General features: G+C 35.1%; 2 protein-coding genes and 1 pseudogene across 3 annotated transcripts; 1 reads left to right on the top strand and 2 right to left on the bottom strand.

The window, feature by feature from the left end:
* Positions 1-310: 310 nt before the first annotated feature.
* Positions 311-4,666, bottom strand: LOC145574153 (beta-glucosidase 13-like). 2 transcript variants are annotated; one of them, XM_081631890.1, is made up of 13 exons: positions 4,312-4,666; positions 4,136-4,205; positions 3,910-3,968; positions 3,669-3,744; positions 3,157-3,234; positions 2,923-3,010; positions 2,236-2,491; positions 1,943-2,058; positions 1,530-1,759; positions 1,283-1,314; positions 1,096-1,198; positions 899-1,007; positions 311-685 (listed from the first exon to the last, which is right to left on the bottom strand). In XM_081631890.1, the coding sequence occupies exons 1-13, from the start codon at positions 4,474-4,476 to the stop codon at positions 517-519; spliced, it is 1,551 nt and encodes a 516-aa protein (XP_081488016.1). In that variant the 5' UTR covers positions 4,477-4,666; the 3' UTR covers positions 311-516. The 2 variants fall into 2 exon arrangements, with proteins under 2 accessions (XP_081488016.1, XP_081488017.1); XM_081631891.1 differs by having other exon boundaries at positions 3,157-3,231.
* A 1,973-nt stretch (positions 4,667-6,639) lies between these two features.
* On the bottom strand, positions 6,640-10,607 carry LOC145574155 (beta-glucosidase 13-like). The gene is made up of 13 exons (XM_081631894.1): positions 10,425-10,607; positions 10,243-10,292; positions 9,926-10,010; positions 9,762-9,837; positions 9,585-9,662; positions 9,362-9,449; positions 8,758-9,013; positions 8,379-8,494; positions 7,980-8,197; positions 7,787-7,818; positions 7,532-7,634; positions 7,315-7,423; positions 6,640-7,010 (listed from the first exon to the last, which is right to left on the bottom strand). Exons 1-13 carry the CDS (start codon positions 10,605-10,607, stop codon positions 6,836-6,838), a joined length of 1,569 nt encoding a protein of 522 aa, XP_081488020.1. The 3' UTR covers positions 6,640-6,835.
* A 2,769-nt stretch (positions 10,608-13,376) lies between these two features.
* LOC145577035 (G-type lectin S-receptor-like serine/threonine-protein kinase LECRK3) lies at positions 13,377-16,985 on the top strand (annotated as a pseudogene).
* Positions 16,986-19,664: the final 2,679 nt, after the last annotated feature.

Here is a 19,664-nt window from a genome sequence, read left to right as displayed (position 1 = left end):
TATGTTAATGTGAACAATGCTGTTAAGCATGTTTAAGTTGTGTGAGTAATGGGGGTCTCAATGCTCCTGTTATGCATAGCTCCGTTCCTCAAAATAACCGCAGTATTGACATCCCTGGCAATCCTAGAGCTCTACCGAACCATGATGTCTTGATGAGGATGATTATAATGGCTCAGGCTATCGACTCAGAGTTGCCTTTGGCTCACTTCAGTTGAGGTACAAGAGTTGTTACTTTAAATTCTTATACTTATCCAATCAAGCAGCAATTTCCACATTATTTATTGACTTTAAAAACCAGAAGACAAAAAAGGAAGAAAAAAATTTCTAAGGTTGATGAACAAGCTTATTCAACCCCTACTATGAATGTTTATTCTTGTAATTGCATGCTGTCGGAATTCAGATCATCAGGCAAGAGTACAGTCAGTAGCTATAACCGTTAAAGTTTGAAACAATAACCAATTCACAAGTTAAAAATACACTAGGAAAACTACAGATGAAAATATAGCTCAGATGATCTCATTTCCGTAGAAATTTTTTGAACCACAAAGCAGAGCTTTTAGGGTACCTCTTCAACCCGTTCTGAAAATCGACATAATTGATCCCGTATCTGATTGTATAACCAAAATTCCATTCAAAATTGTCCAGCAGTGACCAAGCAAAGTATCCCCTTACATCAACACCATTTCTGTCACAAACAACATCCATTAGGTAACCATTATTCCTTCTGTCTGAGATCTAGGGACAAATTTTACTAACATACTGTATCTGATCACCTAATTTAAGGGTACATTATGAAGCCCAGCTATAAACCATGACTAGTTTAGGGAAGTTGAAAAATATATGTGAATTAATTCCGGACAGAAATACAGCATAAAGCTAGATATTAGAAGAGCCTTACTGAATTGCTTCTCTTAAGTAATGCAAATGATGGTAGTGGTAGTTTATCCGTATCGTGTCAGCTAGGGCTTCTTTAAGTGATAATGAGGAATTATTCTGCTCACCAATTCCTGCAAAAGAATCAAATACACATGAAAGATGCATAATACGTCTTATCTTTACAGACAGTAGTAGTAGTATCAGTAGTAGTAGTAGTACCATTTTCGGTGATATATATCTCTTGTGATTTGTACTTGTTTTTCATGTAAAGCAGAAGATCCCGTAGCCCTCTTGGATAACTGTAAAACCCATTCGTAGCACCCTGAAACAGGACTTGTTAATGTAATAAGAGGAGGAAATAGTATGCCCTGAAGTAATAATTTGATAGTTCTAGTTCAATTCTTACCTTTGGACCAATGGGAACTCCATGACGTTCATCTGCAATAAATTTTTTTGATAAATTTCACGCGATGCAGTTTATGTAAGCAACTATTGAGTGTAAACAAATACAGATAGGTGGATTCGGTAGCATAACATAGTAATAACTAAATAGAAAATACCTTATAGCAATAACACCACAATAGCAATCTTACCATAACCCAAGAAAATTGAAAAGAAAATCATCACATTGCAAGTGTTTTAGAATTGCTTACTTGAATAGGTACCATGCCAATCTGAAAGGTAGCTTAATCTCGTTCTTGAGCCATTGAGAGACGTTGGAGGAGCATTCGCTACATACGAAGCAGTGTAATAATTCAATCCTAGAAAATCAAAAGACCCTTTTATCATCTTTGACTGCTCTTTCGTGAACTTTGGCAATCGATCCTTGACTAAAGAACTCATGCTGTGTGGATAATTTCCTGTTGTAAGAGGTTCCATGAACCTAGTAACAGCAGAAGCACAAGTATCAAGCAATAGTCATAACACTAATTGAGCTAATTCACATATAACCTATGATTAGAGGAATGAATTTTAGGAAGTTAGAAGGGGTTCTACCATACCAGAGTTTATGGCAAAGCAGAAACAGAATAGAGGATTTTGGTAAACTGTCAAAGATATAACTTACCACCCAATTGTAAAGTCGAGTGCTCGTTGAGTAGCATCGCGGTCTTGTATAGAATTTGATAATGGTACATACCAATTTGTTGCTAAGACAATGCCAATCTTTCCCTTTTGAGATGCCTGCACTAATTTAGCAGCTTGTCAAATATCATGTCACATTTACAAGAATTACAAATTGCTAAATACAGTTAGTTACTGCTGCATTTTTGTCTTGAATTTGTATGTTGCATATTAAAAACTCTTAAGAAAAAATTGATGACTAATTATCCTAGCTAGCAATTAAAGGTGGTGATCAACCTGATATTTTTGCTTGTACAACTTGGCAGCAGCAGCATGAGCAAGAAGTAGGTTGTGAGCCACAACGTAAGGCTCAGTTCCGGAATCACCGGCAGAGCAATTGAGATTCTGCCATTTCGAACATCGACCTGGTGGTCCATATCCTACTGCATAGCCAGTTAAGTCATAATACAGTGGTTCATTCAGTGTAGTCCAATGCTTAACTCTGTCGCCGAATTTTCTGTAGCATAGCTCTGCATAGTCTCTAAAATCATTTCTGTAAACAACAAAATGAATATTTGTCACTTCCTAAACATCAATACATTCTAATTAGTAGAATTCCTCCTAAGGTTGTTATAAAAGTCTATCAGACAGTTGAAAGGGCTAATTGATTATTGACAATATATATGTACATTTGCATAATGGTGGAATAATACAGAGTAATAAGTTAATATAGCTCAATAAATTTTCAATGCTTCCTAGTTTTCATTAAGTGTTGGTCATTAACATTATTCAAGAGAAGTGTGGCCAAAAATAGTCTTACAATAGTTACAAGGATAAGGCTATGTACATCCAACTCCCCTAGTACGTTACCCCGAATGTGTGAGAGCCACACACATTTATAATTAAGTACTAGTACTTGATTTTCTTTTAACAAATTCTAGCTTGAAATCACTCAATTAAAATCCAAAGAAAAATGGTGCTTACATTATATTTCTACTTAAGAAGCCTCCATAATAATCTTCTAGTGCTTGAGGAAGATCACTGTGAAATAGGGTCACAAAGGGCTTTATACCTGCATTTAGATCCATTGTTGTCAAGTGGTTATAATTTGTTCTACACTACCACGCGTGATTTTGTCATAAGCTCCAAAATTATACCATCCTAGGAAATCATATTTAATGCGTATGCAACTTAAAAATTATGGTGTGATTTCCGTACCATTATTGAGTAGCTCATTGATGAGATTGTTGTAGTATCTGATTCCTTTCTGATTGACTCCTCCACTTAGCTTTCCTTCTGGAAGAAAACAATGTTTTTGTGAGTTGTGACTCATCTAGGAAGTTAAAAGTTTGACCTTTTGTGAAACTAAAGCATCACATTATGACTGTCCATCTTCTAGGTGGATTGTGGACTTGTGGGCCGAAATCCGAGTCCACATGCCCAGCCTGGATCTGGACCAGTACGATTGCCTCGTAATCATGATTCTCCACCCATTAACCCGACCCATTGGTCATGACATGTGTGATTCACACGCTAACCACAGGCTGGTGCATGTTATACACGTATCAAATCAAAACAACCCTTAGTAACCATTAAGGCAAAAACCCATTGATAATTTATAGGAATGTCATTGAAAAACAAATTAATTAAACATGTACTTGTACTAATTGAAAGATACCAAAGAAACTATGCTTGTTTTGGGGAATCAAAAATGACAAAATGGCTCTTACTTGGCAATAACCTGGACCACGAGATTGAAAATCTGTAAGCATCTAATCCCATTTCTTTTATGAGCTTCACATCTTCCTGCAATTCAATTTAAAATTACTAGATTATAAAGAATATCAATCAATAGTACCAAAATACTAAGCTGGTTAATTTGATATACACTTCATACTTCGTATGTGAAAACCTATGAGCATCTAATACCCCTCTCTAGACAATTCTCGAATTACAAATAAACAAACTTACTTTGTATCGATGGTAAGAATCTGTAGCAACATCGCCATTGCTACCATCCACGATTTTACCTATAAGCCAATTTTATAACAAGCAAGGCAACACAGGTCATTAGTCATTACTATTCGAGGATTAATGACTCCATTAATTTTCCAAACATCCTAAAATAGTACTCTAACTATTATTTTCAAACATAGCGTAAACATAAGGAGGGTGAGAAAGAGAAACAGAGAGCGACCTGGATATTTATGAACATAGGTATCCCATATGCTAGGACCTTTACCATCCTCCTTCGCTGCACCTTCATACTGAAATGCAACAGCTACATCAATCTAATCCAACTCGAAGCGAAAACAAGATGGAAACACGTACAGCAAGCTAAAAATTAATCTCATACATTGATTTCCTTATTACCTGGTAAGCTGAAGATGCAACACCGAAAATGAATTTTTGAGGAAAGGAAGTACGGTTGAGCAAACTAGTATGGTAGTTTCTCAAAGCAACAGACTGTCTAATGTTAAACACAAAATTTAACCCCAAGATTATACTAAGAGTGAAAATCCATCTTCTATTACCCATTGAAATTTCTCACTTCTTTTTTTGTTTCTTCAATGCTGAGTGAATAACAAAGACTTTATCATTCACTAGCCCTGCTCTAATAATGTTGCAATCTTCTAGTTAGAGTACTCTATTATATGGGCACTCTTGGACTGTGTTACTTTTACTCTGATATCCATGTCTGACACGTGTGTCCAAGTATATAACTCGGCTATTTTAGCCCAGAATGAAATACCGAAGTTTTTAGGATTGGACATACAATATATAGATACTTGAGGTGACATGGAGGGTCCGGATGGATAGCATAAATCCCAACGTAGCTTGTACTGCACTTAGTTATTGACACGCACAAATTTCACTGAATATTTTCTCTTAGTACGTGACTCACATACCAAAGTTATATTTTGGCATATATATTACTGGTATACCAAGCTCATCATATCACAAACATTGAGAATATCAAAATATTAATCTGCAAATTTTATGATTCGTTTGATTATAATAAAACTTTGGCATACTGTATACGTTCTAATTAAAACTACTGACAAAAACATGGATTTTAGTGAAACCTCTGTATTTCATTTTGTGTAGCTGATCCAAGCATTATTAAAAAAAACATGCCTAGAACTATAGAATTTAAATGAACATGAATGATCCTTGTATAAATCTGTCGACTCGAGTCCCCTAATAAGACTAGTACAGTACTCTCCTGTCTATAAAATTTCTTCTTGTACATTTTGACTTTTTGTGAGACAATCAAGGCTAAATGTTTATTATATAAGGAATATTTAGTGACGAAGGGAGTGTATGTCAAAAATCTATGTAAAACAGGTATTTTTCATTTCACTAGAGAATATAGATGATTAAGGACGTGTTTTGAATTCAAACATAACTATAGCTAGCATTCTAGCTAGCAGCACAGTAAGGGCACCAACATCCAACTATAAAAGTAGTTCCATAATCTATTGGGTGGGTTAGGAAGAATTTATTTCCTAGGCAATATCATTTGATCAAAGAAAAATGGCTAAATCATTAGCTGTTCTTAAAAAGCCCAAAGCATAAGAGGATTCACTTGATTGCAAACAGAAAATGTGCAGTTACCAAATAAATAATACAGTCATATTATTATTTTTGAAAAATAGAATGCCGTAGTTAGAGACAGAGGTAGGTTCAATAAAAAAAAAAAATTACTATTAAATATATTTATAATATGAAAAAAATAAAAATTTATTTAAAAATTTACTTTTAAATTTATTTACTATTAAATATTGAGTTATTTAATTATGAATTCACACCCGTTTCCTTCGTTTGTAGTGATCCTTCTACTTCATTATCATGTTGAAGATGAATAAAGGATTAATTATGCAGTTCATGTCTTGATTTCTTAGAGCCATGCGATGATGCTGAAATGGTTCATTGTAGAGAATATTTAAAGGCCCTGTATCAATTGGAGGAGTATGAGAGCCATACTGATAATTTTTTTAGGGAGTTTGAAACTGTCTATTCTTCTTATATTGAAGCTCTCCAATCAAACAGCATCGTAGAGCTGGATCATGAGCTACAAGCTCTCCCTAATTCAAGGATTTTATTAATGTTGTCCATGCTTTACCACGAGCATTACAAGTTGCATTTAGTGCTGGATATCCTGAAGAAGTTCATCGGAAATTGTGGTGTAAGTCGTTTCAGTGAGAGGTATACAAAACAGATTCATGAGCCAACCTTGCAACGTGCTATGTTGTTTAGTATGATTAATCTATTAAAGTAGACACGGAAAGAAGAAACAAAAAGCTTTTGAACAATTACCAGTTTTGAAAAGGTTTAAAGCAAACCAAACAATGCAACTTCTACCAATTTTTTTCAAAACATATATTCTTCTATCTAATTCATTAAGCCCAAGCAGCTAAGATGGAGATTTCTGCAGTGGAAAGTACCTGATGAGTAACATCAATTGCCAATGTTTAAGAAATCAGACCTCAAAAGTCTATAGGAGGCGATCTTTTTTGCACGGAGGGAAGCTAGTCACCTTAACTTGCATGTGTATGATAAATTGATATTAGACTAGATTTAAGCCCATGTAATGCTCGGGTCTTTATTAATAATAAGCCGTCTGCTATGTGAAATTTATAATAAGCAACCGACCAACTGTATAACAGGCTCAAATCATATTAGTGTCGTTGTATACGAATCTAGAATATGATATGGAATTCAATATAACATACAATGATACATAATAGGAGCAAATTTGATACACTTTAGTCTCCATATATATTTGCATTGTTATGATCACATAAAAATCATAATCATGTACCATATATATAAATATCAGGATTCAGGAGTATGACTTCAGAGTTTATTTAACTAGCTTTCAAAGAGTACAATATTATTTCTTGTTTCGCAGGAACTTCTTAAACCAGAAAGCAGAAAGTTTAGGGTATCTTTTTAATCCATCTTTGTAGTCAACATAGTTGATCCCAAATCGAACAGTATAGCCAGAACTCCATTCAAAGTTATCCAACAATGACCATGCAAAATAGCCCTTCACATTTACACCTTCCCTGCAAACCAAAACCAATACAATCATCAAAATCTAGAAAGAAAAAGAATACATTTTTGCAACAATTAACTTTCGAGTTATTCACAATTAATTAACCATGCTAGCCCAAACATAGCATAGAACAAACGAACACCAACTGAGCCGAACCACCTTCAAAAGAAGACTCAGGGGACTTGATCACCACTATTCAAGTCCATCCACTCGATGACTAAAAAGATATAGATTTATACTATCATAGGCATGTAATAAAAGACTGCCCAAAATAAAACGAAAGAAAATTAAGTGAGTTTGTAGAGTATGATTACTTGATTGCACGGTGTAAGAAAGCTAGATGATCATGGTAGTATCGGACCCTCATTTCATCTCTAAATGCTTCCTTGAGTGACAATGTGCCATTGTTAACCTCGTCAACCCCTACAGACATAAGTAGTCAAAATTCTGAGTGAGAATGCATAGTATTGTAAAGTTATATAAACAAAATTTCTAAAAGTTAGAATCATTAAAATTTAGTGGTAAACTTACCATTTTCTGTTATATAGATCAAAGGGTTGTTGTATCTTCTCTTTATATGGACTAAAAGATATCGAATTCCTTGTGGATAAACATACAGCCAATCTGAAGCCGCCTGCAGAATTAGAGGGACAAGAAGAAACTGGGAAGTTATCACCGATTTTAGCTGAGGAAAATATTAAAAACATTAAAAAAAAAAAAAAAGATGTACAGCATAAATCATTCACAGAATAAAATTCTTGTGGTACAGAGGAATCACTTGAATACCTTTGGACCAATTGGGATTCCCTTTCGCTCAACTGCGATAAATAAGGCAATGTTTAATAAAACCAAATTGAATTTCATGAGTACTTACAACAGTTAAATCTTAAAGTGAAAATATGTAGTGTTACTTATACATTTGTACATATTTATTTATATATATTGTGGGAAGCACATCAAAAATAATTTATAAACATACCTGTTTGTCTGACATTAGCATCAGTCGTGTAACTCAGTTTTGCATGCTTCAAACCAGGAGAATAAGCTGCATAACGACTACTGTAATAATTTAAGCCTAGGAAATCATATGATCCATTCAACATCCTTGACTGCTCTGCAGAAAATTCAGGCAATCGGCCTCTTACAAGGGAGCGCATGGAATGTGGATATTCACCTTTGGTTATTGGATCCATAAACCTGTTTGCAACCTTTAATATATAAGAACTTGTTTCAAACAAACATTAATCTTAAAGGTCTCATACATCATGAAGTGTAATGGGACAAGATAACAGACAAAGGGGTATTAGGAATTCTAGCTGCAAAAATTTCAGAAATTGATACAAGTTTATGTAATATATGCATAGCTTAGTAAGCTCACCATCCAAACATGAAGTCAAGCGCTCTCATAGCTGCAAACTTATGGTGCTGTATTTTTGAGAGTGGAACAAACCAATTCGTCACTAGACTGATACCAATTATGCCCTGCTGAGATGCCTAGGAATATAACAGGGGAATCAGAGGAAATCCAGAATTCACATGATGGTCATACATGATTAGAGATGGTCAATGGACTGGGTAGGGGGGAGGAACCGCGACTAGTCCATGAAATAACTAGTCCAATTCATGGGCTGGTCTATATGTGTTGTGTAATTGCATTGTTTTGCATGTTAAAAGTAACTATTGCATGTTTTATATACAGAAATCATGCAAGTATATATAGGCAAGAATTTATTCACAAGTCATTATAGTTTATAAACCTTATATTTACGCCTATACAAGTCAACTGCTGCTGCATGAGCAAGAAGCTGATGGTGAGAAACCAAGTATGGCTCAGTGGCAGAATCTCCGCCAGTACAGTTAAGCTGCTGCCACTTTGAACACCGACCAGGAGCCAATATCCCACTAGCATATCCACCATAACTATAGGACCAGGGTTCATTCAATGTGATCCAATGTTTCACTTTATCACCAAATTCTTTGAAGCAAATATTTGCATAATCCCTAAAATCATCCCTGCAACATTGTAACAAACAGGACATGTTTTACTCTAAAAGATTCAATGTTAAAATTTTTATAGGCCAAAATTGGGGGAAAATTAATAAAGGCCAAGGCGCCAAGAAATAATTGAACCCTTTTCGTCTCAGGTCGAATTATCATTGGGTTTGCCACAATTTTTGGCTGAAAAGACCAGATCAATGGGAGAAGAAAATGGCAGCCCAAACCCAGCCTACTTAATACTAGCACTAATTTTCAATACAAGTTTCATTCTTATTGAATATTATTATGCTTCAAATAAAAAATAAATATGATCTTTCTTATATGTAGAAATCAATCTTTCCACTCTCTCATAAGATGACTTACACAATGTAAGGACTGAGGAAACCACCATACTCATCTTCCAACACTTGCGGGAGATCCCAATGAAAGAGAGTCACAAATGGTTTTACACCTGCCAATAACAAAAAAATATAATCAGAAGCATTGCAAGGAAAATGAATCATAAGAGTACAGAACAAGATTAACTTTCAGAGTGAAGAAATATCAAGCTAGTAATTTATAGAAGACCGAGATTTGAATATTTTACCATTCACTATTAGTTCATCTATGAGGTTGTGATAGTATGCTAATCCTTTCCGGTTCACGCCTTTGTGTAGTTTCCCATCTGTTCAATCATCAGTTCATTTGGCTCATTAGAAAAGGCTGTCAAGTGAAGAAAACACATGCTTGGAAATTAAATTAAGACAAGGGTATTAGAACATGCATGGTAATATCCGTGACCAAGATATTGAAAATCTGTAGGCATCTAATCCCATTTTCTTCATGAGCTTCACATCCTCCTACAAAATGATTAACACAGTTAATTAATAGAGCGCGTTAAATTAACAAAGGAGTCTTAATTAGTTGAGCAACACTTGAGTCTATTACCTTATACCGATGGTATGAGTCTATTGCCACATCACCATTACTTTGATCTTTAATCTTATCTGCACAAGGAAAATCATGAACAAATAAGATTTGAGATTATAAATGATCTAGGTTAATCATCGTACAATCCTAACAACTTATACGAATATTCATTAAAAAAAAAAAAAAAAAAGATTTGATGCATGTAAAAGAACTTGAGAATTTGATTTTACTTGGTGTAGGTGACTAATTAAGTGTGTAATACCATTAACATAACACCAAATACTTCAAGAGTTCATGGGGCATGAGGCAGATCAAGAACCTGGATATTTTTATAAGTGTCCCATATACTTGAACCTCTACCATCTTCATGAGCTGCACCTTCATACTGTTAACGAAAAACAATCTCTCTTAATTAAGACAACTATTTTTTCTTTGCCAGCATTTTTACAACTTAATGTTGGTATAATATAAATAAATTCTATATACAAACAAACTAAATCCTAAACTTCTAACTCACCTGATATGCTGATGAAGCTGTCCCAAAAAGAAAACCTGCAGAAAAACTGCTTCTATTGAGTAAATCGATCCCATAATCAGCTCGAACAGCATTGATCTCGAGACCACCAATGGAGTTTCCAAGCATAAAAAGGAGTAATGATAGTAGGACTAGGAAGACATTGGTTTGAACTTTCATATTCATGATTATTTTTATTAGAAAAAAAAAACTGTCTCAATCTCTTTGCTAATGTTATCTTTTATACAGGTATATGCAGTAAAGGTAGAGCATATTCAGGCCAAAGAAATGCAACTGTTGCAAGGATACTAGCATTGAAAATGCATACCACACCTTGACTCATAACAAATTTTAAAGTAACATACATATCACCTTATTTCTGCCTTATTTTTCTTGTATTAAGGAGCCTTTATGCTTTTTGCATGTATTTTGTCCCCTTAATTGCTGTACAATTGTACTCTTTCATACGTTAAGGATTGCTGGAAAAATTTCTGTTATGTTGATGTATAACCGGCTGGCCTAGGGGCATTTTTGGTGTTTCTAGAAAAAGTTAGGAAGGCATTTAGGGGTGATAAAAAAGAATGGACTCTTCAATCCACTCTTCAAATGTTACTTGTGTTTTATTTTTAAATTAAAAATTATGTATTACTCCGTAACAACAAATAGATGTTGTATAATATTATTTGTTGAAATAAATTGGAGGATTATAATTAACCCCTCCCATTTTGACAATCTCAATATACAAATTAATAAGTTGTAAGAAAAAAACATGTCCTTAAAACTTATCTTATGATGTGATTAATTGTAAGTCACTTTTACAAAGAGAATTGATCAAACTTCTAGAATAGAAAAACAATTTAAATTTAAGAAAATTGCCAATGAAATTTGTATAGAATATAATCATGATTTTGTAAATTTATTAATCATTTTTAGACAATAGGTTCCACTTAAATCCTATTTGGAAATGAAGCACCAAGAAAACCGCATTAAAAACAGTAATTAAAGACTTTAAAATGTAGTTAAATGATTATAATGATGAACCATGTGCTAATCACCCACTAAAATTAGAGAGCACCAAATTCCAAAAAAAAAATAAACAAATCAAGAAAGCACATGGTATAATCACATAGTTTGAGTTTTTTAAGTGTACATACCGCTATCTCCATCTAAATTTAGGCTCGGCTAACCTGAATTGTCACAAGAAATTGTCCTGTAAAAGTGAAACAAGAACAATTATAGTACATACTTCGTATTTTAACAAGTTAGATGCTCAAATTTAACCACTATTAAGTACGTAGAATATATATATGTGCATAACTTGAATTATTGTATGCAAGTATAGAAAGAAAATCCAAGCTTGAAGGAAAGAAGCAGCAGGAATCACTCAGCTGCTAAACTAATGCTGAAAGCAGTGTTTCCTATTTCTAGCTACATCATAAAAACTCCACTTAAGATCACTAACTTAGCTTTCAATTGCCTATTATGGACACTATGATGACCACCCACCAGCCTATCCTTCCAAAAAAGGTAGTAAAAACAAATTATTAATTAAAAGGAACGCAAACACACTTGGAGAATAAAAAATGAAATAATCAGACACTACAAGGGCATTTTCAAACTACAAGATATCAGAGCTGTTTCAAAGGAATAACCGTTGTTTATGTTCTCATACATAACGGGATGTATATACGTGATTACACATATGCATGACTAAATACATATCTTGAATTTAGAGTAATACCATTGGGTAATCAAATTATACTACTAAATATTCAATGGTACTATATATGCATATAGTGCAGTGGCGGACCCACGAAGGTACAAAGGGTAGCACATGCTACCCCTAAAAAAAAAAAAAAAAAAATCAAAGATATCGCTTATTTGAGATAATGGGTCTCTTTGAGGCCTCTAACCAAAAGCAATAAAATTTCGCTGCTTTCCATGTTAAAATAATAGAGACTTGTTATCTTTAATAACAGGTCTCTTTAAGGCTTCTATAACAATTGTAAAACAGTCCGCTGCTTCCATGTTAAAAGAAAAGAGAACTGTTATTTATAAAACACGTCTGGTAGGTTCTAGGTTTTTTTTTTTAATTAAAATAAATTAGTTTTAATTATATTTGTACATAATTTTTTTAAGACTCACATTTAAGTTATATAAAGCTATAAAGTAGTAGAATTTATAATTTTAAAATTATAAAATGTATATATTTATACTTTAATTCTTTTAATCACTGTACATAATACAAAACATAGAAATAAAAAATTAAAATGAGTAACTTATTATTCTTAAAAACTCCTTCACTCATGAAATTTTTCCAATTTTTATTGCATTTTTAATATTTAAAGGCTAATTATTAATAGTAGTATATAATATAGAATTTTTTTTGAATTTTTGTATTTTCTTCTTTATCTTTCTATGCTACCCCTAGTTACAATTCCTGAATCCGCCATTGATATAGTGGATATATATATGAAGTGGTACTAAATATATATTGCTTAACATCCAATGGTATTATAAAAGCTTCAAGTGGTAGGGGAGGATGGCTAATTGGCTATACATGGGCAGCAGGGACTTGAGTTGAACCTGATATATGAGGGGTTCGTTTAACCCAAGTCCATGTACCACCTCCGTTTCAAATTATTTGCAATGATTTGACATAAAATTGAGGTAGTATAACAGTTACCGTGAGAAATTTCTCAAGCAATTTCTTCCTATTTTCCTACTACTTGAAAGCTGAAAAGTAAATTTTTCCAAATAATTATTGTAGTGGTTCAAACAAGGTTTTCAAAGGCCCTAGAAAATTGAGTCCTTCCTTTAGCTATTCAGTCTGAAAATTAGAATGGTCAACACTTCAACTGTACTATGCTTTCAAATTTAAGTCCTTGGGACAGTTTTTTCCTCATGATAAAGACCCAAAATTCATCTAGTTGGCTGCACATACATCTCTAAGCAATGGCCTGGCTTCTTTCCAGCACCATCTTGTTAGCAACACTAATAATCCTTGCACAATCATCACCTATTTCTGCCCAAAATACAAGCATACCAGTAGGCTGACCTCTGACAGCCACTGCCAATGATTCTCCATGGCTTTCTCCTTCGGGTGATTTTGCTTTCGGCTTTTCCAAACTTCCTAACAGCAGCAATCTCTTCTTGCTTGCTATCTGGTATGCCAAGATTCCCAGCACCATAGTTTGGTATGCAAATGACGGTAATCCTGTTCCTCAAGGATCATCAGTCAAGATTACAGCTAATGAGGGACTAGTTCTCAGTAATCCTAATGGAATCAACTTATGGAGCACCTCTGATGAGTTGAGTGATGGTGGTGAGGTAAGCTATGGCTTTCTGTATGATACCGGGAATTTTGTCCTAAAAGGAAGCAACAACAACGAGACAGTTTGGCAGAGCTTTGATAATCCCACAGACACCTTACTTCCTTCTCAGCAACTGAAAGTAGAAGTGAAGGTTAACTCTCGGCTATCACAAACTAATTTCACAAAGGGGAGGTTCCAGTTACGTTTGATCCCTGACGGAAACCTTGTTCTCAATACCAGGGATCTAACAACCGGCTTTGCCTATGGTGCTTACTACACTAGTGGCACAAATGAAAACCCGGAAATTGCAGGTCGGATATTGGTCTACAATGAGTCCGGGTATATGTTTATCTTAAGAAAGAATGGTTCGAGGCAAGATCTCTTACCTCCATATAAGGTAGAATCAACAAAAGATAACTATCAGAGAGCAACTTTGAGCTTTGATGGTGTGTTAACATGGTATTCTGTTCCAAAAGATTCCATCAGTGAAGGTTGGTTGGTCAGGCATGCATTACCAGAAAACATATGTATGCGAAATCAAAGTCCTGATCCAGATTTGGGCAGTGGAATTTGTGGGTTTAACAGCATTTGCAGCCTTGGTGATGATAGAAGACCAACATGTACGTGTCCACCAGGTTACTCCTGGGATCCTGATGATTATGGCAGCTGCAAGCCCAATTTCACAGATGCTTGTGAAGGATATGCAGAGCGTGCTGCGAAAGGTGAGTACAGTTTAGTTCGCCTTCCAACTACTGATTGGCCATTCAATGATTATGAAAGGCTTAATCCTTCCAACCAAGAGGATTGTAAGAAATCTTGCTTGAATGACTGCTTTTGTGCTGCTGCCATTTTCCAAGATGACGAAAATCCTGGTTGTTGGAAGAAGAAAGCGCCACTGTCCAATGGAAGAAAAGACACCACAGTACTTGGAACAACTTGGATTAAGATAGCAAATATTACTGATTCCGATGACCCAATCAACCTTCCTATCTCCTCAAAACATAGGGTGAATTTTCTAACTAAAGTTCTGTTAGGAGGATTCACATCTTTTAATTTACTTGTTCTAAGTGCCATCGGGTTCGGAATTTTCATCTATCATAAGAGGAAACTGAGAGTGTTTGAAAAGAATGAGAGGCAACCACTGAAGGAGTACAGTAATGTCCATCGTTTCAGCTACCAAGAGCTCTATGAGGCGACAAATGGATTCAAGGAAGAGTTGGGAAGAGGGGCTTTCGGTGTAGTTTACAAGGGCATGGTCAGTGGAGGAGGTCCTCCAATTTGTGTTGCAGTAAAGAAGTTAGATCGAATAACAGGTGATACTAATAAGGAGTTCACAACTGAAGTTAACGTGATTGGCCAGACTCATCACAAGAATCTAGTACAACTTGTAGGATTTTGCAAGGAGGATGATCAAAGGTTGTTAGTATATGAATACATGAGCAATGGTAGCTTAGCAGATTACCTTTTCGGCGATCTGAGGCCAAGCTGGACAGACAGAGTTAACATAGCTCAGGGGTTAGCACGGGGGCTATTGTACTTGCACGAGGAGTGCAGCACCCAGATCATTCACTGTGATATAAAGCCCCAGAACATACTTTTAGATGAACATCAAAATGCTCGTATTTCTGACTTTGGGTTGGCAAAGCTTTTGGCTCTAAACCAAACCCATACAAACACAGGAATTAGAGGGACCAAAGGCTATGTTGCTCCCGAATGGTTTAGACACAAGCCAGTCACGGTGAAGGTAGATGTCTATAGCTATGGGGTTCTGCTATTGGAAATCATATGTTGTCGAAAAAGTATATGCATGGAGCTCATTGAGGAAGAAGGTGCAATTTTGACAGATTGGGCATTTGATTGCTATCAATCTAACAGGTTAGATGTGTTAGTTAATGATGATAGGGAAGCTCTTAATGATATGCTACGGTTGAAGAGGCTGGTAATGGTAGCTCTTTGGTGTATCCAAGAAGATCCAAGTTTACGACCAACAATGCGAACAGTCACACAGATGCTAGACGGTCTTGTTGAAGTTCCTATTAATCCTCCTCCATCTTCAATTTCAATTACTACCCAAAATTAAATTAGTTGAATGAATATATGTTTTTCATTTTGTTTTACTTTCATTTGGTGCTCTGCTGGTAATTTGCAGCCATCAGTTTTTAGGGGAATAAAAAGGTCAGTCTATCAATTTAGTGTGTGTAGTGAAGTACTATATCATAGGCATGCATTTTTTAGTGATTTTATATTAAAAAAGATTTGTGTTTAAGTATTCTCATAAAAACATAATTCCAAATTAGTAAAAATTAATGATTGACCTAAAAAATAAAAACTTGTTCCCATTTGGCTTTTGGCATGGTTTACAAGGGGGATATTGGAGGAGACCCTCCTATTTTTGTCGCAGTGAAAAAGTTGGATCGAATATCTCAGAATGCAGATAAAGAATTTAAAACTGAAGTAAATGTGATAGGCAATACTCATCACAAGAATTTAGTTCAATTCATAGGATTCTGCAAGGAGAAAGATCAGCGATTACTGGTATATGAATATATGAGCAATGGTACTGTTGCAGATTGTCTTTTCGGTGACTTGAGGCCAAGCTGGACCGCAAGGATTCATATTGCTCTAGGGACTGCGAGAGGGCTCTTGTATTTGCATGAAGAGTGCAATACACAGATCATTCACTGTGATATAAAGCCACAGAACATACTTCTTGATAACAATTATAGTGCCCATATTTCTGACTTTGGATTGGCAAAGCTCTTAATTTTAAATCAGGATCAAACAAGTACTACAATCAGGGGGACCAAAGGATATCTTGCCCCTGAATGGTTCAGAAACAAGCCAGTCACGGTGAAGGTGGATGTTTACAGCTTTGGTGTTTTGTTATTGGAAATCATATGTTGTAGAAGAAGCATATGCATGGAAATCAGTGAGGAAAGAGCGATTTTGACAGAGTGGGCATTTGATTGCTACCAATTTAACAGATTAGAGTCTCTAGTTAACGATGACATTGAAGCTCTTAATGACAGGCCACAACTAGTGAGGTTTATAATGGTTGCTCTTTGGTGTATCCAGGAAGACCCAAACCTCCGACCATCAATGAAAAGGGTAATACAGATGCTTGAGGGTGTTGCTGAAGTGGCTAGCCCACCTTGTCCAAATTCAATTTCAGATACCATCCCAGGTGACCCAACCTTAAGCCTCCTGAATTATCAAAGTTAAGCATCTGCTTTATTCAGTTTCACTTAGTTACACCTTAATTTGCCATTTTCCCATGTACCAGCCATTTCTAAGATTCTAGATTGTATCAGATTGTAATGATGTTTACAGTTACTGATCATAATATCAGTGCTTGCTGCTATAAACTTACAGTCTAATTTTTATTCAATTAAACCTCATGTTATAAGACAGCTAGACAAGTAGACAAGGCATTAATATATAAAAATGGACATCCATTTCTCAGATTTATTCAATTTTATGATGCAGAAGTAATGCTTAATGGTATTTATAAATGAATATCCAAATGATAGAAAGAAACAGAAATGCATATCACATAATAGTCTCCTGTTGCAATCATTAAAATACCACAGCTGAAACATATTAAAGGTGAATCGATAATTACAGCATCTGGATGATAAGTGGATCAAACATTTAACAAGAACATCATAGAGGGAGCATGAAGAAGGGGTTTTTGAAACCGGAATATGTTTTTTTAATGATAACACTAAAAAATGATTAGGCAACTCCATTTATCCATTCACACGATCAAAGAAAAGGATTTAGCAACAATGAACCAAAATCAAATAAAAAATAAATTAATTAATTAATTAATTAAAAAAAAAAAAGGTGTTTTTACACGAAGATTTATGCAGCATTCACTTACCTGCATGAGATCCACAATACATAGTTAATCCTGGTTCAAAACATAATCTGCAAGCAGTAAATCATCACAACCCCATTCTTGACAGGTAAAAACCTACATATATATATATATACAATATGGGTTAAAATGCAGCTAGTTACGACTTGCAACATTGCAGCAATAACTCAATAAATGAAATAAATTGCAGAATGTCAAAATGTGAGTCACACAGTAATGAAATACGTAGCAACCATATTGATTTTTGCACGAGAATGTCATGTAATGTACTCCCTCTGTTTTTTTTTTTATAAACTAGAGTCAAATTTGCACATTTTCTAAGACACAACTTTGGCCATCAATATTTTTAAGAAAAATTTGCGAGAAAGGTCCTTTTAAGTGGTCGACCTTATGAGGAAGGTCCTTTTATGAAAAAGGTGGCACTAAAGGTCATTTTATCGTGTTTGGGTTGTGGAGAGGGTCCTTTGACCAAATTCCAACGTTGACCAATTTTTTCCAGCCAAAAATAATCACGTAATGTGCACGTGACCACTTAAATGAGGTTTTTTATTCCTCTTTCCCACTTTTCCCTTGATTTCCCTTTTTTCCCCTTTCCCCCCTTTAAATTAAGCTTGGAAACAACAATTAGAATTAGAATTATGGTTGTTATGGTGTTTAATTTCACCAGAACCACCGATCCAGACTAACCAACCACCGATCCAGACTAACCAACCACCCTAGATCTACCCATAACCACCCATACTCACCGAGAACTAGCCACCTACAAAAACCACCCATTAAAACCCGCACCACGAACACCCACCCCACCAGAACCCAACCCCACGACCCCCACGAACACCCACCCACCAATAACTGGCGAAAATTAAAGAACGAAGAAGACAATAGGGAAAAGTTCAAGCAACAACACTAAGGTGAGGAGGAGAGAAGAGCACGCAGCACCGGTTATGTTTGAATGGCTTTGATTGGCCTTCAATTGTAAGTTCAGGGATAAGAATTGAAGATTTGAGATTAATTTTGTTCTAAAATTAGGGTTTCATAAAGGGGAAAAGGGGGAAAAAGGGAAAGGGGAAAAAAAGCCTCGTTTAAGTAGTCACCACGTGATGTGCACGTGACTGTTTTTGGCCAGGAAAAAATTGGTCAACACCGGAGTTTGGTCAAAGGATCCTCTCCACAACCAAACACGATAAAAGGACCTTTTGTGCCACCTTTTTCATAGAAGGACCTTCCTCACAAGGTCGACCACTTAAAAAGACCTTCCTCGCAAATTTTTCTATTTTTAATGAGAGATTAGTATAAATTATAAAAAAACTTATTTATAAAAGTAGACATTATGACAAATCCAACATGTTATATGATCATATTTATATATTATATACTGGTAAAAAAATTAAGTCAATGATGACATATGAATAGTGGAAAATCTCAACTCTAGCATATAAAAAAATAAATAAATAAATAAATAATTAAAAAAGCAGAGGGAGTACACAAATCACTACTAGCAAGAATCTGTAAGGCCAAGGCAACCTGTGCAGCCTTATAAACATAATAGAGCTGGAATATACTCCTATTGTCTCCAAACTTTTTGGGCTTGAACTTGCTAATTAGCTGGGTTTGATTAAGAAAGGTCTATATTATTTTCATTAGTAAAATTTTGCGATAACCCTCAACAGATTCCACTAGGTCAGACTAAATTCATCCCTCTTCTGAAGGCTGTGTAGCCTGTGTTAGAGAATATTGGTGTTGATGCATCTTATGCTTCGCATGCTGAAATGAGGTGGACTGCTTCTTTAAATATATAAACCACAGATAAATCAATTTAAGTGTGGACAATGGAGTTGAGAGTACCTTTTAGATATGTAGGTAATGAGAGCCAATCCTCCTGTTAATCAAAGCTTCATCCCTAAGAAAAATAGCTGTCTTGATATGCATAGCGTAGCAATCCTGGAACTTCTCTTTTCGTATATCTGCCACGAGTAATTTCCTTACCTGTGATCAGATTACTAAGTAAATCATGAAAGTTTCTATGGGACTTACAGCTGATAGAAAATT

This window comes from Chenopodium album, chromosome 13 (genome assembly GCF_948465745.1).
Source record: "Chenopodium album chromosome 13, dcCheAlbu1.1, whole genome shotgun sequence".
Taxonomy (NCBI): Eukaryota; Viridiplantae; Streptophyta; class Magnoliopsida; order Caryophyllales; family Amaranthaceae; genus Chenopodium; species Chenopodium album.
Note: the sequence above shows the minus strand (reverse complement) of the source record. Positions and strands in the feature narration are given on the sequence as shown.

Excerpts from the sequence above, each read along its gene's own strand:
- LOC145574153 (XM_081631890.1), bottom strand. The coding sequence starts at position 4,476 with ATGGGTAATAGAAGATGGATTTTCACTCTTAGTATAATCTTGGGGTTA. Across the intron at positions 3,235-3,668 it reads GTGGTCCAGGTTATTGCCAA|AAGGAAAGCTAAGTGGAGGA; the intron begins GTAAGAGCCATT and ends GTTTTCTTCCAG. Across the intron at positions 1,008-1,095 it reads GATATATATCACCGAAAATG|GAATTGGTGAGCAGAATAAT; the intron begins GTACTACTACTA and ends ATTCTTTTGCAG.
- LOC145574155 (XM_081631894.1), bottom strand. The coding sequence starts at position 10,607 with ATGAATATGAAAGTTCAAACCAATGTCTTCCTAGTCCTACTATCATTA. Across the intron at positions 9,838-9,925 it reads ACTCATACCATCGGTATAAG|GAGGATGTGAAGCTCATGAA; the intron begins GTAATAGACTCA and ends ATCATTTTGTAG. Across the intron at positions 9,450-9,584 it reads AGATGAACTAATAGTGAATG|GTGTAAAACCATTTGTGACT; the intron begins GTAAAATATTCA and ends TGTTATTGGCAG.